Here is a 19,784-nt window from a genome sequence, read left to right on the forward strand (position 1 = left end):
CAGCTCTCTCTCTCTCTCCACATGAAATCAAAAACTTGTATTTGATAATCCCACTTAGGGTATACCTAGAGTATAATAATCAACATGCTGCAAAACACTGTCACCGTAGACTTTATTAAATACCATAATTTCTTTAATTAAATTTACACTTCAAGGTCATGGTTGTTACACAGTCCCTGTACAAAGCAGGACTATGGTTGTTACTTCAAATCATAACCTGTTTAACTCTAAAATGTACAAAATGAAAACCAATGTCACAGTAAAAATGATTAAACTCAACTTTACTGGTCAGAATTGTTACTGAATTGATCCACATTAATTTTACATATTACAGAAATTATTGATATATTTAGAACAAATGCTACTGTCTTTTTTAACCCTTTCATTCCATTTCCCCATGACAGTCAAATAAGACATCCCTGAGCTTTATATGCCAGGGCTCGAAATTAACTTTTCTCCCTGGAAGTCCACTTGGGCTACCATTTTCTGAAGTTGGTAGCCCAGTGACAATGGCTGGTAGCCCATGCATATTTAGTATAGGGATTTTTTTTCATTTACCACAGAATAAAAAGCTATTTTTCAAGATTCTGCCCATGAAGTGAATTTGTTAGTCATTTGATGTGAATACTTGCACACCTTTAGTACCCAAAGGAAACTGAAAAATTGCCGACAGTGACACTAAAAAGTTATATGGTGACCTATCATTGTATTGACGACACGTTCCATTCTCAGTGTTGCAAACCAATTTTGATAGTCGTCGTGGCAATGACCATCACCTCAGCAGGACTAAAAACAGACCATGGGCTTTCTGTAGTAGGGAGGAGTTTGTGATTGATACATTTGATCAAAATGCAATGAGAACACATTTCATTGGCCACCATATTCTGTGCCTGTCATCCAAGTACATCAGTTGAGACATAGAAACTTTGTCACAAAGTTCCATCGCGCAAGGTCGTCTTTGTAATTTGCAAAGCAAAGCAAAGTCAGTCTGGCCTTCCTGTGCCAAGCTGGGTTTGACTGCAAAACGTGAAAGACCGGACAAAAGTGGAAGACCGGATATGGCATGCCAAGTACTGACTGAATTTCATGTCCCAGGCTTTAGTAGTCCATGTGGGCTACCATTTCATGGACTTTGGTAGTCTGTGGACGCGGAGCTACCGCTAATTTTGAGCCCTGTATACTGAGATTTAAACGTCTTTACAGCAGCCATAAGTTTACAAGCATACACTTCAGATCGTAATTTGTCTTTTTCTGTTTTTCATACCCAAATGTTATAACTAAAATTGACAAAGTTGAGAACTATAATGTTTCCACAAAGCAAAAACTCTACACTGGTTTGGTTGACAAAGTGAATGTGCAAGTAATCAGTAAATTATTATTTACATCAGTAAATTCAACAACTGACAAAGAATTTCTTTACTATAGTTTTTTGATCATTTTGTTATAATTGATGGGTCTATACTGACAAACAGGACTGTTGCTTCAGCATGGAGGGTTTCACCATCTGCACTGCTGAGTTTGCATTTTACGTACGTCTTTCTTCTAATCACTTCCCCAACTTGAGCTTCAATGGACATAGTTTTCATGAGAGGAGTTGGCCTGTAAGAGTACAGACCATAGAAGAAAATCACTCATTTGATCTACCTAAAATCACCATTCAGCTAACGTACTTTTAGTTTTTCAAAAAGTTTTAACAGAATGGTTGGACCTATACAAGGAAAAGTGGATGGAAGAGTACAGCTACTGATGTCACCAAATAGGCTTGCTGGGCATTCCTGAGAGAGCACTGACTTGACTGATGACACTGCCAAGTAGCATTGTGCATATATTAAAAATGTGTCCTGAAAGTTGGTATTAGGATAATTAGTCTACATGCTACATGAATCATATGGGTATGCAACCAAAAGATAATTATAAGCATCAATTACTTTAAATTTGTTTTTGCCCAACAGCTGGGGAATCATATGTCCACATGCATGTCTATATTACTGTAATGACTATCCACATGAATGATGTAGACCTAACTTCAATTACACATCATGTTTAATGAACATTACAAAATGATTCCAATGCTTTTTGCATTGGGTCATAAACAGTCTACTCAGAAATGAAATTTATACTTTAATAATGACACAAGCAGTAACATATTGGCTTGCCAAACAACAAAAACTGCTGGAAACTTTTGACCACACAGGGAAGACAGGTTTTGGAAAAGTCAAATTGATGAGCAGAATTGATCTTTTCAACAGAATTAATTTAAAAAGGCAGAAAGTGAAGTAGAACTGACAGTCACAACTTAGCTCTGATCAGTCAAATGGGAAAACATGTACACATACCGGCACAAACATGCAGCATATCAAAAAAGGCAGTACACCAGCAACTGGAAACGTGTAGTGAATTTGTGATTCGTCTGAACTCAACTCCTTGTGTACAGAGTGGATGAATGTGTTACTGGCTGTATTTCACTTCAAAAAATATTCTGTTTCATGTCATATATGGGTAAAGAGAGATGGAACAACCATTAACTGTACCTTCTGTAATCAATATTCATATTTGCTGTGACTCTCGCACCAGGTAATGTTACGTACACCAATACACCACATGCAGCATCAATCATTGTGGCTATGCTACCTCCATGAGCATGTCTGAGAGAGAAAGTGAGAGAGTGGGTGTCAGGTGTAACAGACAAATTCATTATGTGCATACATGGCATCAGTGTATTAAATTAAACTTTGTCTGTGCTGTAGATTTTGAGCCATACACAGTATGCTACAATGACTTTAGCGGTGTTTGTTCCACATTATGATTATTTTCATTAATTCACTGCAATATTTTCCTATGCTCATTGACAATTTGTGATCTTACGCTATCGATCTGCTCCATTTGACATAATTTTTATGTATTTTCTGGCATTTTTTATGCTAGATATAACAGTGTCTAGGATTTGTTCTACTTGTAAAATACAGTTTCTAGTGCCAGTCCCAAATCCATGTCAGAATACTGAGTGTTCAACTTGTCAACAAAACTAATATGTACGTTATGTCTAATATTATTGTCAAAAATTGAAGTTTACCCTGGACTTTAATTTATTTGTCAACAAAAGCATGTACAGAGCATTGCGTTGGCAGGCCTTATACTTTGTCTTTCAAAACACTTCATACAGAGAAATAATAGTATTTGATTTACAGAAGAAATTTATTGAAAAATTTTCAAAAATATCCCTTCAATGTCAGATTTAGAACAAACAGGCAAACTTTCCTCCTTTACTAATGGAATAGGTAGCCCTGAAGAATTAAAGAATTTGTCTGCTTGTAGACTGAATGATCCATATGCTGTACTGTATTGTGAGAGGAACAGTATTTCAATATGCAATTATTTTTTACATCCATCATAAACAAATGCATCTTTTGAGCAAAAGAATGGTTCAAACATGCAAGTACAACTTAAAATTACAGCTAAAATGGAGTCAGCATGGACTCTCTGCTGAGCAGCACAACAAAATAAACGCAGCCACAGACATTTTTTTCAGACAGAACTCCCAAACTAAACGTCATCAAAGGCACACAACCTATTAAATCAATTCCACAAATCAAACAAACGATTCAATTTGTATGAAAAGTTGAGAATAAAACCAAAATTACAGTAAGTTATGTACAGAAAGAGCTTGAACGGTGCTGTATCACGTTTCCTGTGTCTGCATCTACACAAACTTCCTTGTTCAATCGAGGTGGTAGCTTCAACGAAACCACAACAGCATCAACCAAACAAACACTGCATCAAGCAGCTCAATATAGATTGCTGCCATTGAAATGCCAGTATTATACACCTTACATGTATCTATATTATTTGATGCCAGCTTCATCACCGTACATCTATTATAAACGTCCAGATGAAATTCTGATGACAGCGAGCAAGCCATCGACAGTTTGACTGACACCTCTATCACCCCACCAGTGACTATCCGTACTACTAGGGTCTGGTCCGTAATGTGTGTTGTTCCATTGATGCTATCCGCTTTTAGTGTGAGTTAAAGATGGAAAAACCTTGCTTCAGTTTGTGAGTTGGATAAAATCATCGATAATATTGAAATTTAGATTTTTTCAATTTTTTGCTCAAGACATGGATATATTTGTCTTTAATACACATCTGAAATCAACACGTTCAAAAAAGTAAGTCCTGGTAACGCCAGCACATGTTTTCAATTGAATAGGAAATGATTTCATGACATTTGCTACATTGTCCATGTGTTTATCTGTAAAAACGTCAGTGACTGCATTCATTAGGGGAAGACTGCATTAACTTGCATGGTACCTGAAATCCGAGTCCTTGCCTGAGCAACTCGGGTGACAATCAGAAGACTTTTAATCCCCAAGGTGTGAATGTTCCATTGTTATGTTTATCTAATCCAGCTGGTGCTATTGTAGTGCCATTGTAGGAAAGGCAGGTCTGTGAAATTGATCCTCTGGGGAAGTAGGGTATTCCTAAGTTAATGGAGCCTTCCCGTAATGTTATTTTGTGGCGCGCCACAAGAGAAAGTCCACACTGACTCCATTTTTGCTGTATTGTATAAATCAATGGGACTTCATGTGAAAGTTAAATCAAGAAATCTCTTTGTCAATTCATTGAACATGATTCCTACACTCTTGTTGATTTCATAAAATTTCTACACTTCTGTTTCTTTCATAAATGATCAATGATGCTTACCCTGGTGGTCCCTCAGTTTGTGGTCCAAACTGGATAACACCTTTCAAGAGCTTTTGTGTGGAGTTGATGAAAAAGGCGTACTCTAAAATTTGACCTGGTCTTCCAACAGAAGGCGTCCTTGAGAATAGGGCTTTGCTACGGCTGCCTTTTGCAAAACTTTTGTGCTTCAACCATTCCTTGGACTCTGTGAGCTTTAGAAGTTCATCAAATAGTTGCTTGCTTTCCTCTGTCCAACCTTCATTTGGAACTCCCATGTCTACCCTTTCTTCTGCAAGTGTCTCTTGGCCAGCTGTACCTTCATTCTGAAAGGATTATATATATAAACATAGGTCAAAATCTACCAAGGATCAAATGGATGTGTACTGTGTTTGGATTAGCCTATTGTGAGAATCCAGAGGTCAGGTCATTTGAAATCACTTTGCAGTTGATTACAAAAATGTAGAGGAGACAACGGAATGCAGGCACATCAAGTCCTGTGCTTGGGACAACTCTGCCCATGAGCATTGCATTGTGGGTGTTTAAGTCTCAGTCCTGAATCATATGAATAGTACCATAGACCCTCCAGAAAAACCAGGGTCTATGATAGTATCCATAGACAAAAGAAACAGAAAATTAATCGACTTTAGGGTCTGTTGTATATATCATTGAGTACTTTCAATGTTCAAATTCATAACACCCTGTCTGCTTCATGGTCTGTGGGCTAAATTGAGCTGCCAACTTTCTAACACTATCTTCCCAAACCCGACCCAGCTGAATGTTTCAACCTGTTGGAGTTATCCTGAAGAGTACCAGCCTGGTTGAATTTCAACTGACTTGGTTAAAGTCGGAGAAGAAATTAAACTTGCAATAGTTTGACAGTCTCTTGTGTATGTTCATGACACACAAGGTGGAGTTTAGTGAGCAGAAATATTACTGGTCTAAGTTCATGACAAACCTATCACAGGGACTGAGGGTTCACCAAATCCAGCTACTTGTGATTTCAAAAGTATTTCATTCCTTGCATACCTGTGTTCTCCCTGAATAAGGTAACAGGGGCGTGGCGCCCTCTTGTAAATTCCGAGCGCCCCCTTGCCAGAAATGAAAAAGATTTATTTTTTTGAAAAATAAAACAATAAAATGTACGGGGAAAAAAAGTTGACAGTGATTTACAAGCAAAATGCGAGCGTGAGCGTCGATCCTGCAGACTGCAAACGTAATTCTCATCGATCTTGCAAATCTCGCGAGTTTGTGATGTCATCCGAGATCATAAGCCCATGTGCAACTCATCGAAGGCAGCCATATTTGCATGGCTCAGTCCGTAACGTTACGTTAGCCACGGTCCCTCCATAGGGACCGTGCATTAGGTAACCGACTTAGCTGAGTAAACATGGCAAGGAGCTTGAGGGTAACCAAGGACAGCAGAGTACACTGAAGTTTTTATAGGAGGTTAGAATTTCGTTTGTGTATTCCTTCCAAAAGCAAAACAACCTAATTTTAGGCTCGGTCGGACTTGTATCAGGATGAGAACACGTGAGTGTTATGGTGATAATTTTGCCATCGATGAATAAATGTATGTCTCTAGACTCGCTATGTTTTCGTTTGTAATAAAAGTTATGGAACACTGTTTCAGATCTCTTTTCCTTTGAGTTTTTTGTACGAAAAAAATCTGAAAAAATGCTCCCCAAACCTGAGGGTTATGGTGATAATTTTGACATCGATGAAATAAATGTATGTCTCTCGCTACGTTTTCGTTTTCAAAAATGAAATCTTCATAATCGAAATCAGTGAACTGTAATAAAAGTTATGGTACACTGTCTCAGATCTCCTTTCCTTTGAGTTTTTTATACGAAAAAAATCTGAAAAAATACTCCCCAAGTGCCACCAAATGACACCATTTTAATCGCTGTTTTTCAAAAGCTCCAACGGCAGGAGGGGGGACACCCCCCTCCTGACCTCCCCCGCGACCGCTGACGCGGCCGCTAGTGGTGCTTGCACCACGTCTTCGCCATCTTCTCAAAAAATCCTGGGGAGAACACTGCCTTGCATACCTGTACATTCACCCTGGCATTAAAATTATATCCATGTATAAGATCACAATGTCATGAGAAGTTACTTAAATAACAATGTGATCCATAGACTCTGGAGGAAATCATTACATTTGACTAGGGTGTATGCTTTGTCTGAAGTTCACCTGAAGATAGACAGTATGCCTATCAAGTGTTTTCATGGCATGTGTGGCACTAGTATAACATCACAATAAAAATCTAAAACCAGCGATGTTTTCAGAGGAAGTTACAGAAAATATTTTTGATAGTCTTTGTGTACAATGCATAATGATCGATATGCAATATTACAAGCCAATTTAGAGGTTACGTAACAAGATACATTGCTGACCGTGCGTGAATCATAATTTGTCTTGTGCCAGCAAGCGCAGCACGGTTACACTTAGCTGTGGAAACGCAGCTATCTGTTGCTGCAAGTAAAAAACAAAGGCACTCAATTAAATCAATCTTTCTTCACCTCAATGATTGAACAAACGTGAACATGGGCTTGCCTAGTGGTTGATACGAGCGCCTTCGTGAATGCATTTGGGCCTTGATGTGACCTCAATTGGCCCATGGAGGTAGCACTTTAGCTTACATTTGACCTAAGGCCAATCATGGAGGTAGCTACCGGTCACAGTTGCGAGTGGAGTGATACGTACCGGCCGCCGCGTACTATGCATAGGATATACCAATTATTCTATGTATAGTACGCGGCGGCCGGTACGTATCACTCCACTCGCAACTGTGCTACCGGTAGCTACCTCCATGATTGGCCTGAGGTCAAATGTAAGCTTAAGTGAATGCAGATGTCTGATTCGTTGTTTGTCACAAATTTTCTGAATAGACACTACCTGTTCCATGTTCTTATCTACTGAGTTATGAAGGCTCCTACAATGAGAGCCTTCCGCCGTTATTTCCGTCGTATGGCACTTCCACCAGGTTACATCCGACAGCGCTGGAGTCTGGCTCAGGCTTCTGACTCTTCGCACAGTCGAGAGAGTGGTGGAACCGTTGTTAGGTTGACAGAGGCGTCGTAGGCACGCGAAGTTGTTGCGGTTTCTTATCAATCTGTGTCCTGTAAACAATTGCAAAATGTTCATGATCGACCGTGGTTGTACCTTTCCCGTGGGAGCATAATCCGTACTTCATCTACTTGGGAAATCATTGTACCGGCTTCGTTTGACCTTTTGACCTCATAAACCAGGAGGAGTGCGCCACGAGCGGCAAGATGCATGGACTTCTCCCTGCTATGTTCAACCACAGAGGGCTGTCTACATGTCCGTCCCCGGGTCACAGGTCCAGTAGGCATAATTTGTGATGTTTTTTCCTATTATTATCATAAAAAATAATTATGAATATTAATAAATTATCATACATGCTATGCCTGTATTGCCATTCTTCTATTGTTCAGACGGTACTGATATGAGCCCATATTTTAACTAGTGAAAATACGAATTATATTTTCACTGTAACCGAACTACTTACAGCGACGCGGACGCGTGACCTTCGCTGTATGCATGACCTTCGTTGGTATAGCCTATGTACACGAGCGAATAAGACAAATGACAATCCGAAACGTCATTATGATTATGGTCAAAATTCTGTTGTTTGCGGTCACTTCATGGGCATTGCCCTTAGGCTGCGTTCACAAAAAACGGTTAGGGGGGGGCCTGGAGGAATTCAGGGGGGGGATTCGAAAATTTTTGGGGTAGTAGAGGGGGGGGGGACTTGAAAATTTTGCTCTACCTATAGGGGGGGGACTTGAAAATTTTTTGTTCCCTTTTGTGTTTTACATTTGCCAATTCCAAGCTTTTGTAGATAATTCAATGAAAAATGAATACTATTTTTAATGTCATCAAAATGTTTTAATGTTAGAAATAATTTAACAAAATTTAGAACCATTTTGTCACATTTCATGACTTTTTAACGAAAAAATCTAAATGTGTGATTTGTGTTGAAAAAACAAACTTGAGCCTCGTAACAGGGCAGAAGTTGCAACTGTTAATGGTTTCTGCAATATTTCTATTCAATATAACAACTACAGTTTCTTGCTATCTCCCTACAGCATGCTCAAACATACAATATTTAGTTTGTCGACAAAGCCTGTATATATAAATATAAATATGTATTTAGTGATAATTTAATTGGAGTCCAGACTGACAGTCAGTTGTCAGTGATACAAATGCATGGTACACATAAATAGGCTGTGATAGCAAGCTGAATACTAGACATTTCAACAGGCTGTAGGGAGTAGAACTAGAACAAATTTGTAAAACTGAACAAAAATATTGCGAAAATTATCAAAGTTAATACAGCTACTGCCTACGGATAGTGTCACTATCATTAAAGCTCTGCTCCTGCAGTTTCACTGTCACTGCATACCTGATCAGTGACAGAGATATAGCTCTGACTCTGATGTACATGGTAGTTGAAGAAGAATTTGGGTCAAATGATGCTCATGACAGTGAAACATAATTGTACACAAGATCAGGCCAGAGAGCAACACATGCAAGAACACATAGTAATGTTTGAATTCTAGCATATAAGAATAACCAAATATTACAGAAAAAAGATAGGGTCACCATGCTTGGTTTTCTAAATTTTCATATTCTTGTTATAAAATGATACAGATGTAAAACTTTGAACAGTAAAGACTAAAAGTAAAAATATTTGACCAAATGGAATTATTTATTTTTTAACCAAATTTGAAATTATTACACCCAAAATTTCAGAGATTAAAACATTTATTTGGTGGAACATTTTAACCTTCCAGTATTGTCAATTTAGAGTAGCATCTAATTCATAGATGTCTTGTAGTTTTGGAAAAATTTTTGGTAGGTCACAGTGCAATATGGCAATTAGCCAGAATTCACAATTTGCCTACTCTCTCATGATTGTCATTTTGTGTGCTCCTCAGCAGGAGCAATTGACCTGGCCAGAGTTGGATTAACTCAAGTTGGCTTTTAGACCAATAAATCTAAAAAAATCACTGATGCATTTAAAGAACTTGCCTTGAGAATATGACTATAGAAAGTGCTAATACAGGTAGTGTTGAACACCTGTGAGCGGAACGGCGCAATATGTTTATTTTTTCTGCGCTCACATCCTTTACAAAAATGCGGGCCTGTGATTGTTGGGGGGGGGGGACTTGAAAATTTTGACCATATAGAGGGGGGGCATTTGAATTTTTTGGGGGTACTTAGGGGGGGATCTTAAAAAAAATAAGATTTCAATCGAAATTCCTCCAGCCCCCCCTAATCGTTATTTGTGAACGCAGCCTTAGGCAAGTACAGTTGTACCAAATACATACAAACAAACGTATTGAAAATTTGTATAATTTGCCGACACCTGTCAATTCACGGCCGGTCCCGTGGCGATGCACGGTGCAGTGTTTTCGTGTCGTCTACGCTGCTGAATATTTACACCATGGAAGTATCATTACACGTAAAGATATCCGTTGACAGAGCATCATGATAGAATCGGTTTACGACAAGTTTCCTGTTGATGAGCTTAAAGTATCTGGGCGGTGAATTACGTCGTTTACAGTCGTAAATGAGCCACGAAAATCCAACCGCACTGAAAATACTCGCGACAGACAAGGTTGAAGGTGCACATGATATTTCCGATTTGTACCTGTCAGTTCACAGGTCATGATCGTGTCTGGTGGCACCTATGCGGTGCGGGTTTCAGATACAATGTGCCATCTAGGGTAAGTCAAACTTTCGCTTAGGTTGTTAAAGGAAGTTTAGCTCTATATTAGGCAAGCCAGGAAGGAAAATATACGAGCAGACGACGGAAAATACCTTTGAAATGTACTTTTATTCGTACAGCAACAAAATCACGAACGAGTTACGACACTACAGCTTACAGTGTACTCACTTCATGTTTTCACTAATCCGCTTACTGAGATGGTAAATTCGGCATATTTGACGTCTGGGAACATGTATAATTCTTCGAGATAAACTGACTGGTACGGGTATTATATCCACTGTATGTGCATTCATAGATGTCGCAGAGCTGCTTGCTCTGTGCTCTCAGCTGTTCATACTCGACAAGAGTTTGAGCGTGGCGCGAGTATTTTGACCCGATTTTGGCGGCCTCATAAAATAATCGCAATCATACCAATCCATAATCCAATAACACTAGGTCAAAATTTGTAAGACAATAGTTGTAAACATAGACACAAAACAGCACAGAACACACAGTAAATAGACGGTACACAAACAAAGTCAAATTCATGAAAGAAAGATATATGGACCTCTGGCCAAAAGACCAAGAAGTGATGTCAGGTGTTTCGAAAATAGTAAGCGCATCCTGCCCCACATGTGGCACCCGCCATATATCAATCTGTAAGTCAGATAGGTAGTGGTCACTAACTAAGGCCCCATGTCACCGATGCCATCAGTGATCATTTGTCGAAGAGAGATATCGTATTTATCAACCAGCTTGCGATACCTGCCAAAAAAGCGTTTGAATGTAGAGACAAGTCTTGCTCTGGTGTAACCTTGATTTAACAGTTAAAACACGAAAACACACCCATTTTGTGGACTCCCGCCTATGTTTTACATCCATTGTCATTTTAAACTAAAAATAAATCTTCTTCAAATTGTGAAAACCTGTGTCGACATCGTAATATTTAAATGTTTGCTGTAAAAGTTCTCCATATACCTCCTTTGCAGTGGAATGGCCCAATAGCGGAATAATATCAAGAAGTGATATGGTTGTCATCACTCCTTAGCAACCAACTTTTTATAAGTACAGCCTGGAGGAAGCAAGGTCGATTTCAAGTTGATTTCGTCGCTAATTTCGGAGCGTCTGTAGGAAAACAGTCATAACCAAAGCATGCATGTATGATAAAGGGGTTATTACACGAAGTTAGGGCGATACCGCGTCGTATTCTCGTGATGTGTCCGTATTTTGACTCGTTGCTGCGCAACTCGTAAAAATACGGACACATCACGAGAATACGACGCGGTATCGCCCTAACTTCGTGTAATAACCCCTAATTATTAATATGAATGTTACAGAATATTAAAACTTTTTTTACACACAATGTCGTCTACTTTGTGTAAATGCTGTCTGAAAACTCCATTGTTGTGATAATTATGATTATTAATAAATTATGATTATGATTGATAAAGTCATATTTTACACATTGTAATGTGCTTATGTGAACAACCCTCTGGAAACCCTCATACAGTTTCACAATCTATGCCAAAATATACAAGTGACTCTATTGCCCAGGTCGTCATTTTCATTGCAATATTTTGCAATGAGAGGTACCAGTTTTTGCAGACGGGTAAAGTGGATACAACACAAGAAAATTCAAGGCTCACAAACATGCCACTTTTAATAAACGATAGTAAACCTTTTGAAATCGTTGCCTTTGGCGAACCTGGAAGGCCCCACTTGAGATAACCAGAGCATTTTGTCGGCAGCGTGACCTTGAGCATCAATCAATATTCATCCACCAGAAAGAAAATATTAGGCAGTAAACTACATATATATGTGCTGCCAAACTCGGGTCAAAATAAATTTAATTTATGTGTGCGCATACTAACTACCAGTATTTTCGTGAGCAGCGCAGCGAGCGGTAGAAAAGGGGTAGGGGACCAGATTAGCTTTGGCTTAGCAATCAGACCACGAAACATCGAGCGTTGGATTTAGTTGCACGGCTTCCGACTCAGTACTTCAAGGATGGCATTTAGTGGTGAAATTACGATTATCGTCTATGGTTATTCTTCACACGTGACAGACTATCCCTAATTCGTATGGACGACAGGGGCTCAAAAATAAATGATTTTTCATAGACATAAGATGATTGCTTCGGTAAACCAAACAGGTCAAATTACTCCATAGGCTAACGAAATCAAGTTTGATATATAAGCTTATTCAATGCAATCACTTCGCTCGTACTCTATTGACCAATGACAGCCATGCTCACAATATAACCCATGCCTGACCCTATTTTGGTGAGCAGCGCAGCCAGCGGTAGAAATGGGGCAGGGGACCTGACTTTTGTTTGAGGGGTTTACTCAGACTACCTGCACTCGCCGGTGCTATTTGAAGTTCACATTCCCGTTTCACGGCCTTCTCGCCAAAACTAAGCACACAACGTTAAAGTTTGATGTCTGAGTAAACTTTATGGACAGGACAAAACCAGACTTGGAAAAGAAAAACTTAAGAGTACTAGTATCATCAGTTCAATTCCTGATGAACTATAATCGAAATATATTTACAACCTGTCACGCTAGATTCAGTGAAATGTTTTGCACAGTCCCTCTATCCACGTGGATAGAGGGACTGTGGTTTTTGAAATTTGGCTTTCCTTATCTAAACGAAGAGTAAATCGATTTGCGGCGTCTCGGGTGTGTGCGTCTGCACTGTTACAGGTGTTCATTTGTCGTCACTATGTTGTTTCAATGCCCGACAGTGGGTCTCCATTTTCATTCCAATATTTTGCAATGAGAGGTAACAGTATTTTCAGACAGGAAAAGTTGATACAACATAAGAAAATTGATAACATTGGCAGGCTCACAAACATAAAAATTTTACAAACGATAGTAAGCCATTTAAATCGTTGCCTTGGCGAACCTGGAAGGCCTCGCTTGAGATAACTAGAGCATTTTATCGGCAGCGTGACTTTGAGCTTCAATCAATATTCATCCACAAGAAAGAAAATATTGAATTGGCAGAAAATAGTAGGTTTTACCAGTAAACTACATATTATATGTACTGCCTAACTCGTGTCACAATAAAATTTAATTTATGCGTACTAGAAAAACAATCATAAATTTGTACCCCAAATGGAACGGGAAATGTTACTCCACCGTTACACCTTTGCAGTATGCTGTTAGCGAGGCAAAAATGAAAAGATGTCGTGTGTCTTTGGATAAAAATTGTTGCATTTCGGTCGGGTGTTTATTTGTGTTAAACGCTAAACCTTGGGTTAGGGTTGTATTTTCTAACGTCTTGGGTTTTTTAGGGGTCCAGCGTCAGTCATCTGTCACATTCAAAGCTTCTTATTCAGAACGCCCGTCAGATTCATTCTCTATAGTTGGTGTAAAGGTCGCCAGAGATGATTTGAATAAGATTTGTTCAAATTGGGATGAAATATGCAAATTTGTATTTTGAGGCAAATATGCTAATTTTGTCAAAAATCTTCTCCTTAACGGCGTGTCGGACAGCTTCAATATTTGATATCAATGTCCGTAGATATAACCTTACTTAGATTTGTTCAAATTGTGATGATATTTGCAAATTTTGTATTTTGAAGGTATTTCTTGTCATTTTTGGTCAAAAAATCTTTCAAAATCTTCAAAACTGCCAATCAAACAGCTTTGGTATTTGGAGTATATGTGCCAAGGGATAGCTTATTTCAGATTTGTTTAAATTATGCAGAAATATACAAATTTGCGTTTTAAGATAACTTTTTCATTTTGGATCAAAACGTTTTTCACGAAAACCGCTTGTCTGATGGCTTTGATATTTGCTACACAGGTTTATAGAAATGATCAAAATGTGATATATTGAACTTATGGTGAAATCTGCAATTTGGTGTTTGCCAGTGTAACGAGTATTGGATGAAATCTTCGGTCTTAAGTCTTCGATCTTCGGTTAATTGGGTCTTCGATCTGAGTTTTGTATTCGTCTGAATTTCCAGCAACAATATTCAATGTTATAATCGTCGATCTACTGATCAATGCCAGTGTTACATGAATGTATATAATGATCCATGTCTATGGATCGATGATGATGGTTGTCATGGTAATTGTTATGCAGAAGAGGGAAATTTGAAAGAAAGAAGGGGGATTTTGTTTTCTTTTAAAGTTCGTATAACAGGACATCAAATGAGGTCTAACTAGCAGTGTCATTCAGGTCTAAGTAGAATTTAAAACAACAATAGAGGCATCTTGAAGCACTGCTTAGTGGTGGTACCTGGCTGCAAAATTGTTGCGCTACGGTGATGCGGTCGGTGATTTTTGGTTTTTGCGACTTCGCTCACCAGTAGCGCTACAATGCCGATGGCCCTGTAGAGGTGAAAATAAGCGCACCCCATTGGACAAGCAATCATGCGATTCAGTGTTAAACCGACACAAACATGTCTAATGGCCAGGCATTAAAGATTGATCTACAAGGTTTGTCTGTTGGAGGTAAACTCAGATACAGACTACAGTGACTGCAATCATTCTATAAAAAGTTTGCGGGATGACCGTACCGTTACCCTAAATCCACTTTGAAAAATCAGCTGATGCATGATACTCGTTAATGGATGTACAGTGAGCTATTATTTATGCAAAGTATGCTAATGAGCATAGTTGAATATGCAAATCAATATATGAGACGTGTCATCATCAATGGAGAGTGTTAATTTTTAAACTCGCGCACTTTCTAAATGTGATACCAACCAAAGACCTTGACCGTCTCTTCATGTTTCTAATCATACACAAACCCTAAAAGACCCCGAAACTTAGACTCTCATTTTATGGAAACCCTGAACGCTCTCAATGTAGAACTTCATGCGGTCACTTCAAACAACTGATTTTTTACGCATATGGAAAAATGCTACGGCGCTGTCGGCTCCCGATAGACACGGCACACAAGAGATGCATGCATGAAGACAATAAGTCCTACTACGTTTATTAAATAATGTGATTCACGGTGAAATGCTGTGTAATGTAAACCATAAAATACAGTAGATACAAGAACATTTCGGAAATACACACGATATGGTTCGGCATAATGTTAGAGAAAAGAAATAATTAGTCAAATATTACAATAAGAATTATTGGACTAACCATGGACCCTAATAGATTCACGGACCGAGTTCGTGTTCATACACCATTCCTTTAGCAAATAAAATTAACACATTCCGTGATAATTTCATCTGTAAGTATCTTTAATTCGAATTTACAGGAAACCACATTACGGTCGAACTCACGAGGCAAACTGGGAAATGGCTACCGCAGCTTCTTGGCGTCCACTGTGGTCTGGGCTGAGATACACTCTATAGATCGGCTACAAGGTTACAGTTGACTAGTAACCTCTAAGATGAAATTCGCACTATTGTTCAAACAGACGATAAAAGACTGCTTACCTTTGATTGTGACTGAACCAGGATTGCAAACAGTGCAATCGTTAAATTGGAAACAACAGTGCCACTAAGAAAATGATATGGAATCTGATTGTTTTCTATTTCAAATCCTAGATATGAAAATTATTCTAAAACTATAAGATTCTTGCGAGAGATATAGGCAGATAAGAAATGTATATGGACAAAGGTATGTGGTTTAACGATGAAACAAATTCAAATTAGAAATCTATGAGATTCCCGTTAGTTCTTTTCAGGAACACCGACTTTTAACATATTAACTCCATGAACAGTAGTTTTGTATACTAAATTACAACTGCCTCAGTAAAGATTACCTATGTGTCTACCCCAGACAGAGTTTCAATCACACGTGGGCGCTTCAACGCGGCTGAAGCGGCTTTCAGCATATATTTATAATAACATTATGAGTAAAAGCTACAGCGTAGGCTGACTGTTACTCTCTCTCTCTCTCTCTCTCTCTCTCTCTCTCTCTCTCTCTCTCTCTCTCTCTATATATATATATATATATATATATATATATATATATATATATATATATATATATATATATATATATATATTCAGGGCTCGAAATTAGCGGTAGTCCCGCGTCTAAAGACTACCAACTTTTCCCTGGGGTACCAAAGTCCATGAAATGGTAGCCCACACGGACTACCAAAACCTGGGACATGAAATACTTGGCGTGCGATGTCCGTCACTTTGGGACAAGCTACAGTGGAATTTGATTGAGTGTCCGGTTTGCCTTGCAGAGCTCGACCAGTCTACATGTTGCTTATCATTAGAAAAGTAAACATTTGCAACAAATTCAGTCTTCGTCTTTGGTTGGTGTTAGATTACAGCGCGCAGCAAACGTTTCCCGTACAATGTCTCGTCACGATCACTGCAGTCGTTTCAGCATGTCACTCACAACAAACATAACACTGCACTACATGCACATCACCAGTTTTCTTTTAGGTGTTTACTTTTAAATTGGGAACTTTATGAAGAAACAAGTAAATTCTTTTTAAAAACTTTTCTTCTTCTCTCGATGTCAGCAATCACGGCAACAGTTCCTTCAGCATGCAGTCTGTAGCATTGCCAGTGCAGTCTACTCTATGAACAAGTTTGACACCATACAACACTGAATATTGTCAACCAGAAAATGCTAAACTCTCCTGCATGAAACTTTAATCCCGCTTTATCTTTTATCTCAGCTAAATGAAACTTTCTCAATTGACACTTCTCTGAGCTACAAAATAGACTTGAAGATTTTGCACATGCAAGTGCAATTCAAATCAACACGGTACATTTTGTGCCATTGAATAACACACCCAGTGTTTCTGAAATAATTACAATATTTTGGCACTTAATTTCCCGGGCAACATCATACACGGCAACGGGTCAGCATTGAGGGGACGGTGATATCTCTCTGCAGCCTTCAAAATATTCTTTACCCAGTGAAGAAATACAATGTTCTACTATAATAAAACGCCCAGAGTCAGCCCGGTTGATGTTGAGGACTTTCCTCGAGATATAGATCCGACACTCGAAAAATATGCCAGTGAGTTTTGTCTGAGTTGTACCAAATCAAAGTACACAAATAGCTGAAAGAAAACTTTGATGATGTGCTATAGCTATAGTGCGGTGTCAAGCTTGTTGTGCATGAGTGGCATGCTGAAACGACTGTCATGATTGTAGACTAGACAGTGTATGGGAAACGTTCGCCGCGCGCGCTGTATAATCTAACATCAAAGACTCAATTTGTTGCAAATGTTTACTTTTCTAATGATAAGCAACATGTAGACTTGTCGAGCTCTGCAAGGCAAAACGGACACTCGATCAAATTCCACTGTAAATGCAGTAACATGGAGTTTCATTTGTTTGAAGCAATTATCCTTTCATCTGTGAAGAGTTTTTTTCTGGTGACTATGACAAGTTTCACTGCTATGTTGTTGTTTTCACAAGATACAGAGCATTTGATACTAAAATGTTGAGTTGCTTTTCCGTGTGCAGTCTTTGCATGCCAGTTCACACTATGCTGTTGATCGGCAGCATACAAGCCGTACTTGTGTCAAGTTTTAGGGTTTTGATGGTGGAATTTCACAAAACTGTCACTTCTATATCAAGAGATTGTGCAATCAGTTTGATTTGAAATAGTAATATAAAACACTGAATCAATTAAGCTTGGCTGAGTTTCGCTGTCTTTTATCTATGGTTGTTGATCAGTATCAGTGTATTACATTCTGTATAGAGAGACTCGGGTGTAGCAAGGTATGCCAGTTCATAAAGATCATGAGAATATTTTTTTCTGTTTTTTATTTACTCAAGTTACAATTTCTTTGCATGTATAAGCTGATTTTGAAAGTGATAGAAAGTGTTAAAAGTGTACATAAATTAGCATAAATTAAGCGTTCGTGACACATAACATGGGGTTTCTCGAGTTGAAGCCCCTGGTTTTACTACTATTTTGTGTTGCTGAATCAGGGCTTATACTCGACAAGTACAGTATCCCTAAACTAAAATATCATGGACTACCAGACACTGTCACTGGGCTACCAACTTCAGAAAATGGTAGCCCAAGTGGACTACCAGGGTAAAAAGTTAATTTCGAGCCCTGTATATATATATATATATATATATATATATATATATATATATATATATATATATATATATATATATATATATATATATATGATACATAAGACACACTGCAGATTCATTGCAATAGAGATTAATTGCACCACCAAGTTTCGAGCAACCAACTTGCATAAAGTTTGACTTATTGATACCATGTGCCGTACGCTACGACGCATCTTTGGCCAGCGATTTCTTAAAATTGACCAGCATGGAAGAAAACCAACAAAATACATGAAATACTAATACAAACTAGGGTGATTTTTACTATCCGTTGTCGTACATGATACATTTCGTCTGTGTCATGACAACTTGATATTGTCGAAGAAATGCGTTTATTCTCAGCTAGTCAGTTGACCGTTGAATCACGTCCACTATCGCAGTTACTATTGTAATTATAGACAAAACAAAATAAATGCATGAATGAATGATGGGTCATATGTGATCATCGCATGATTGTTCTAAGGGTGGGAGAGCAATGAATTTACCTGTCATATTGTTTTGAACTTCTCGAAATAAATGCTAAAATTTTGATATCTTGTTGACCCGGACCACTTAGAAACCATTTAAATCAAATGTTTACTGGTATAGGGTCACCTTATTGTTCTTACAAACTATTAGCAAACCAATAAAGAAATATCTTCATTGCTATGAACGTTCAAATGTATCCTATGTAACGTTTTAGTGTTACAGTAATCTGTGTTTGGCACAGATGTGTTTTGTGAATTGTCCACACTGCTCCCTTCTTACACCACGTCACTATCAGCTGTAAAATGTTCCCTCCAGATTTCTCTCCGCCAACCAACCCCTTCCTCTGCTCACAGCACACAGCAATCACAGCCTCAATAAAGATTGTAGACCTCACTAAGTCCATTTTTTGTCCCATCCACACATTAGTATTAATCACTTAAAGGTAAACAGTCACCTGTAATCTAGGGGGTAAATCAGTCTATTTCAGAGAATTTGCTTCGAAAGGAATTTTGAGAATCTCTGATCTCTTCGATATGGACAAAGCAAAACCATGGCCAATAATTGAAGGGGCACATTTCTCCTTGTTACACAAACTTAAGTGGATCGGTCTAATCTCCGCCATTCCAGGCGATCTTAAACAAAAAGAAAAGGAGTAGACGATATTCACATTCTGATAAACGAGACACCAAATGTATTAGAGGGCCTATCAAGACACATTGTTAAGAATGAATTGACAAGCAGGATCTTTACCGCACCGGCGAGCCAAGCAAAACTGGAAGAAGTTTTGAATTCAGGTACTCTGGATTGGAAAAAAATGTATAAATTAATGCTGAAGATGACCATCGACAGCAAAATGA

General features: G+C 38.5%; 1 protein-coding gene across 2 annotated transcripts; it reads right to left on the reverse strand.

Moving 5' to 3' along the window:
* Nucleotides 1–95: 95 nt before the first annotated feature.
* Nucleotides 96–7,917, reverse strand: LOC139122082 (acyl-coenzyme A thioesterase THEM4-like). Of its 2 annotated transcripts, none has more exons than XM_070687462.1 (4): nt 7,580–7,917; nt 4,705–5,006; nt 2,532–2,645; nt 96–1,599 (listed from the first exon to the last, which is right to left on the reverse strand). In XM_070687462.1, exons 1-4 carry the CDS (start codon nt 7,826–7,828, stop codon nt 1,434–1,436), a joined length of 831 nt encoding a protein of 276 aa, XP_070543563.1. In that variant the 5' UTR covers nt 7,829–7,917; the 3' UTR covers nt 96–1,433. The 2 variants fall into 2 exon arrangements, with proteins under 2 accessions (XP_070543563.1, XP_070543562.1); XM_070687461.1 differs by lacking the exon at nt 7,580–7,917 and adding an exon at nt 7,204–7,330.
* Between the last annotated feature and the right edge of the window lie 11,867 nt (nt 7,918–19,784).

Source organism: Ptychodera flava, chromosome 21, assembly GCF_041260155.1.
Source record: "Ptychodera flava strain L36383 chromosome 21, AS_Pfla_20210202, whole genome shotgun sequence".
Classification (NCBI taxonomy): Eukaryota; Metazoa; Hemichordata; class Enteropneusta; family Ptychoderidae; genus Ptychodera; species Ptychodera flava.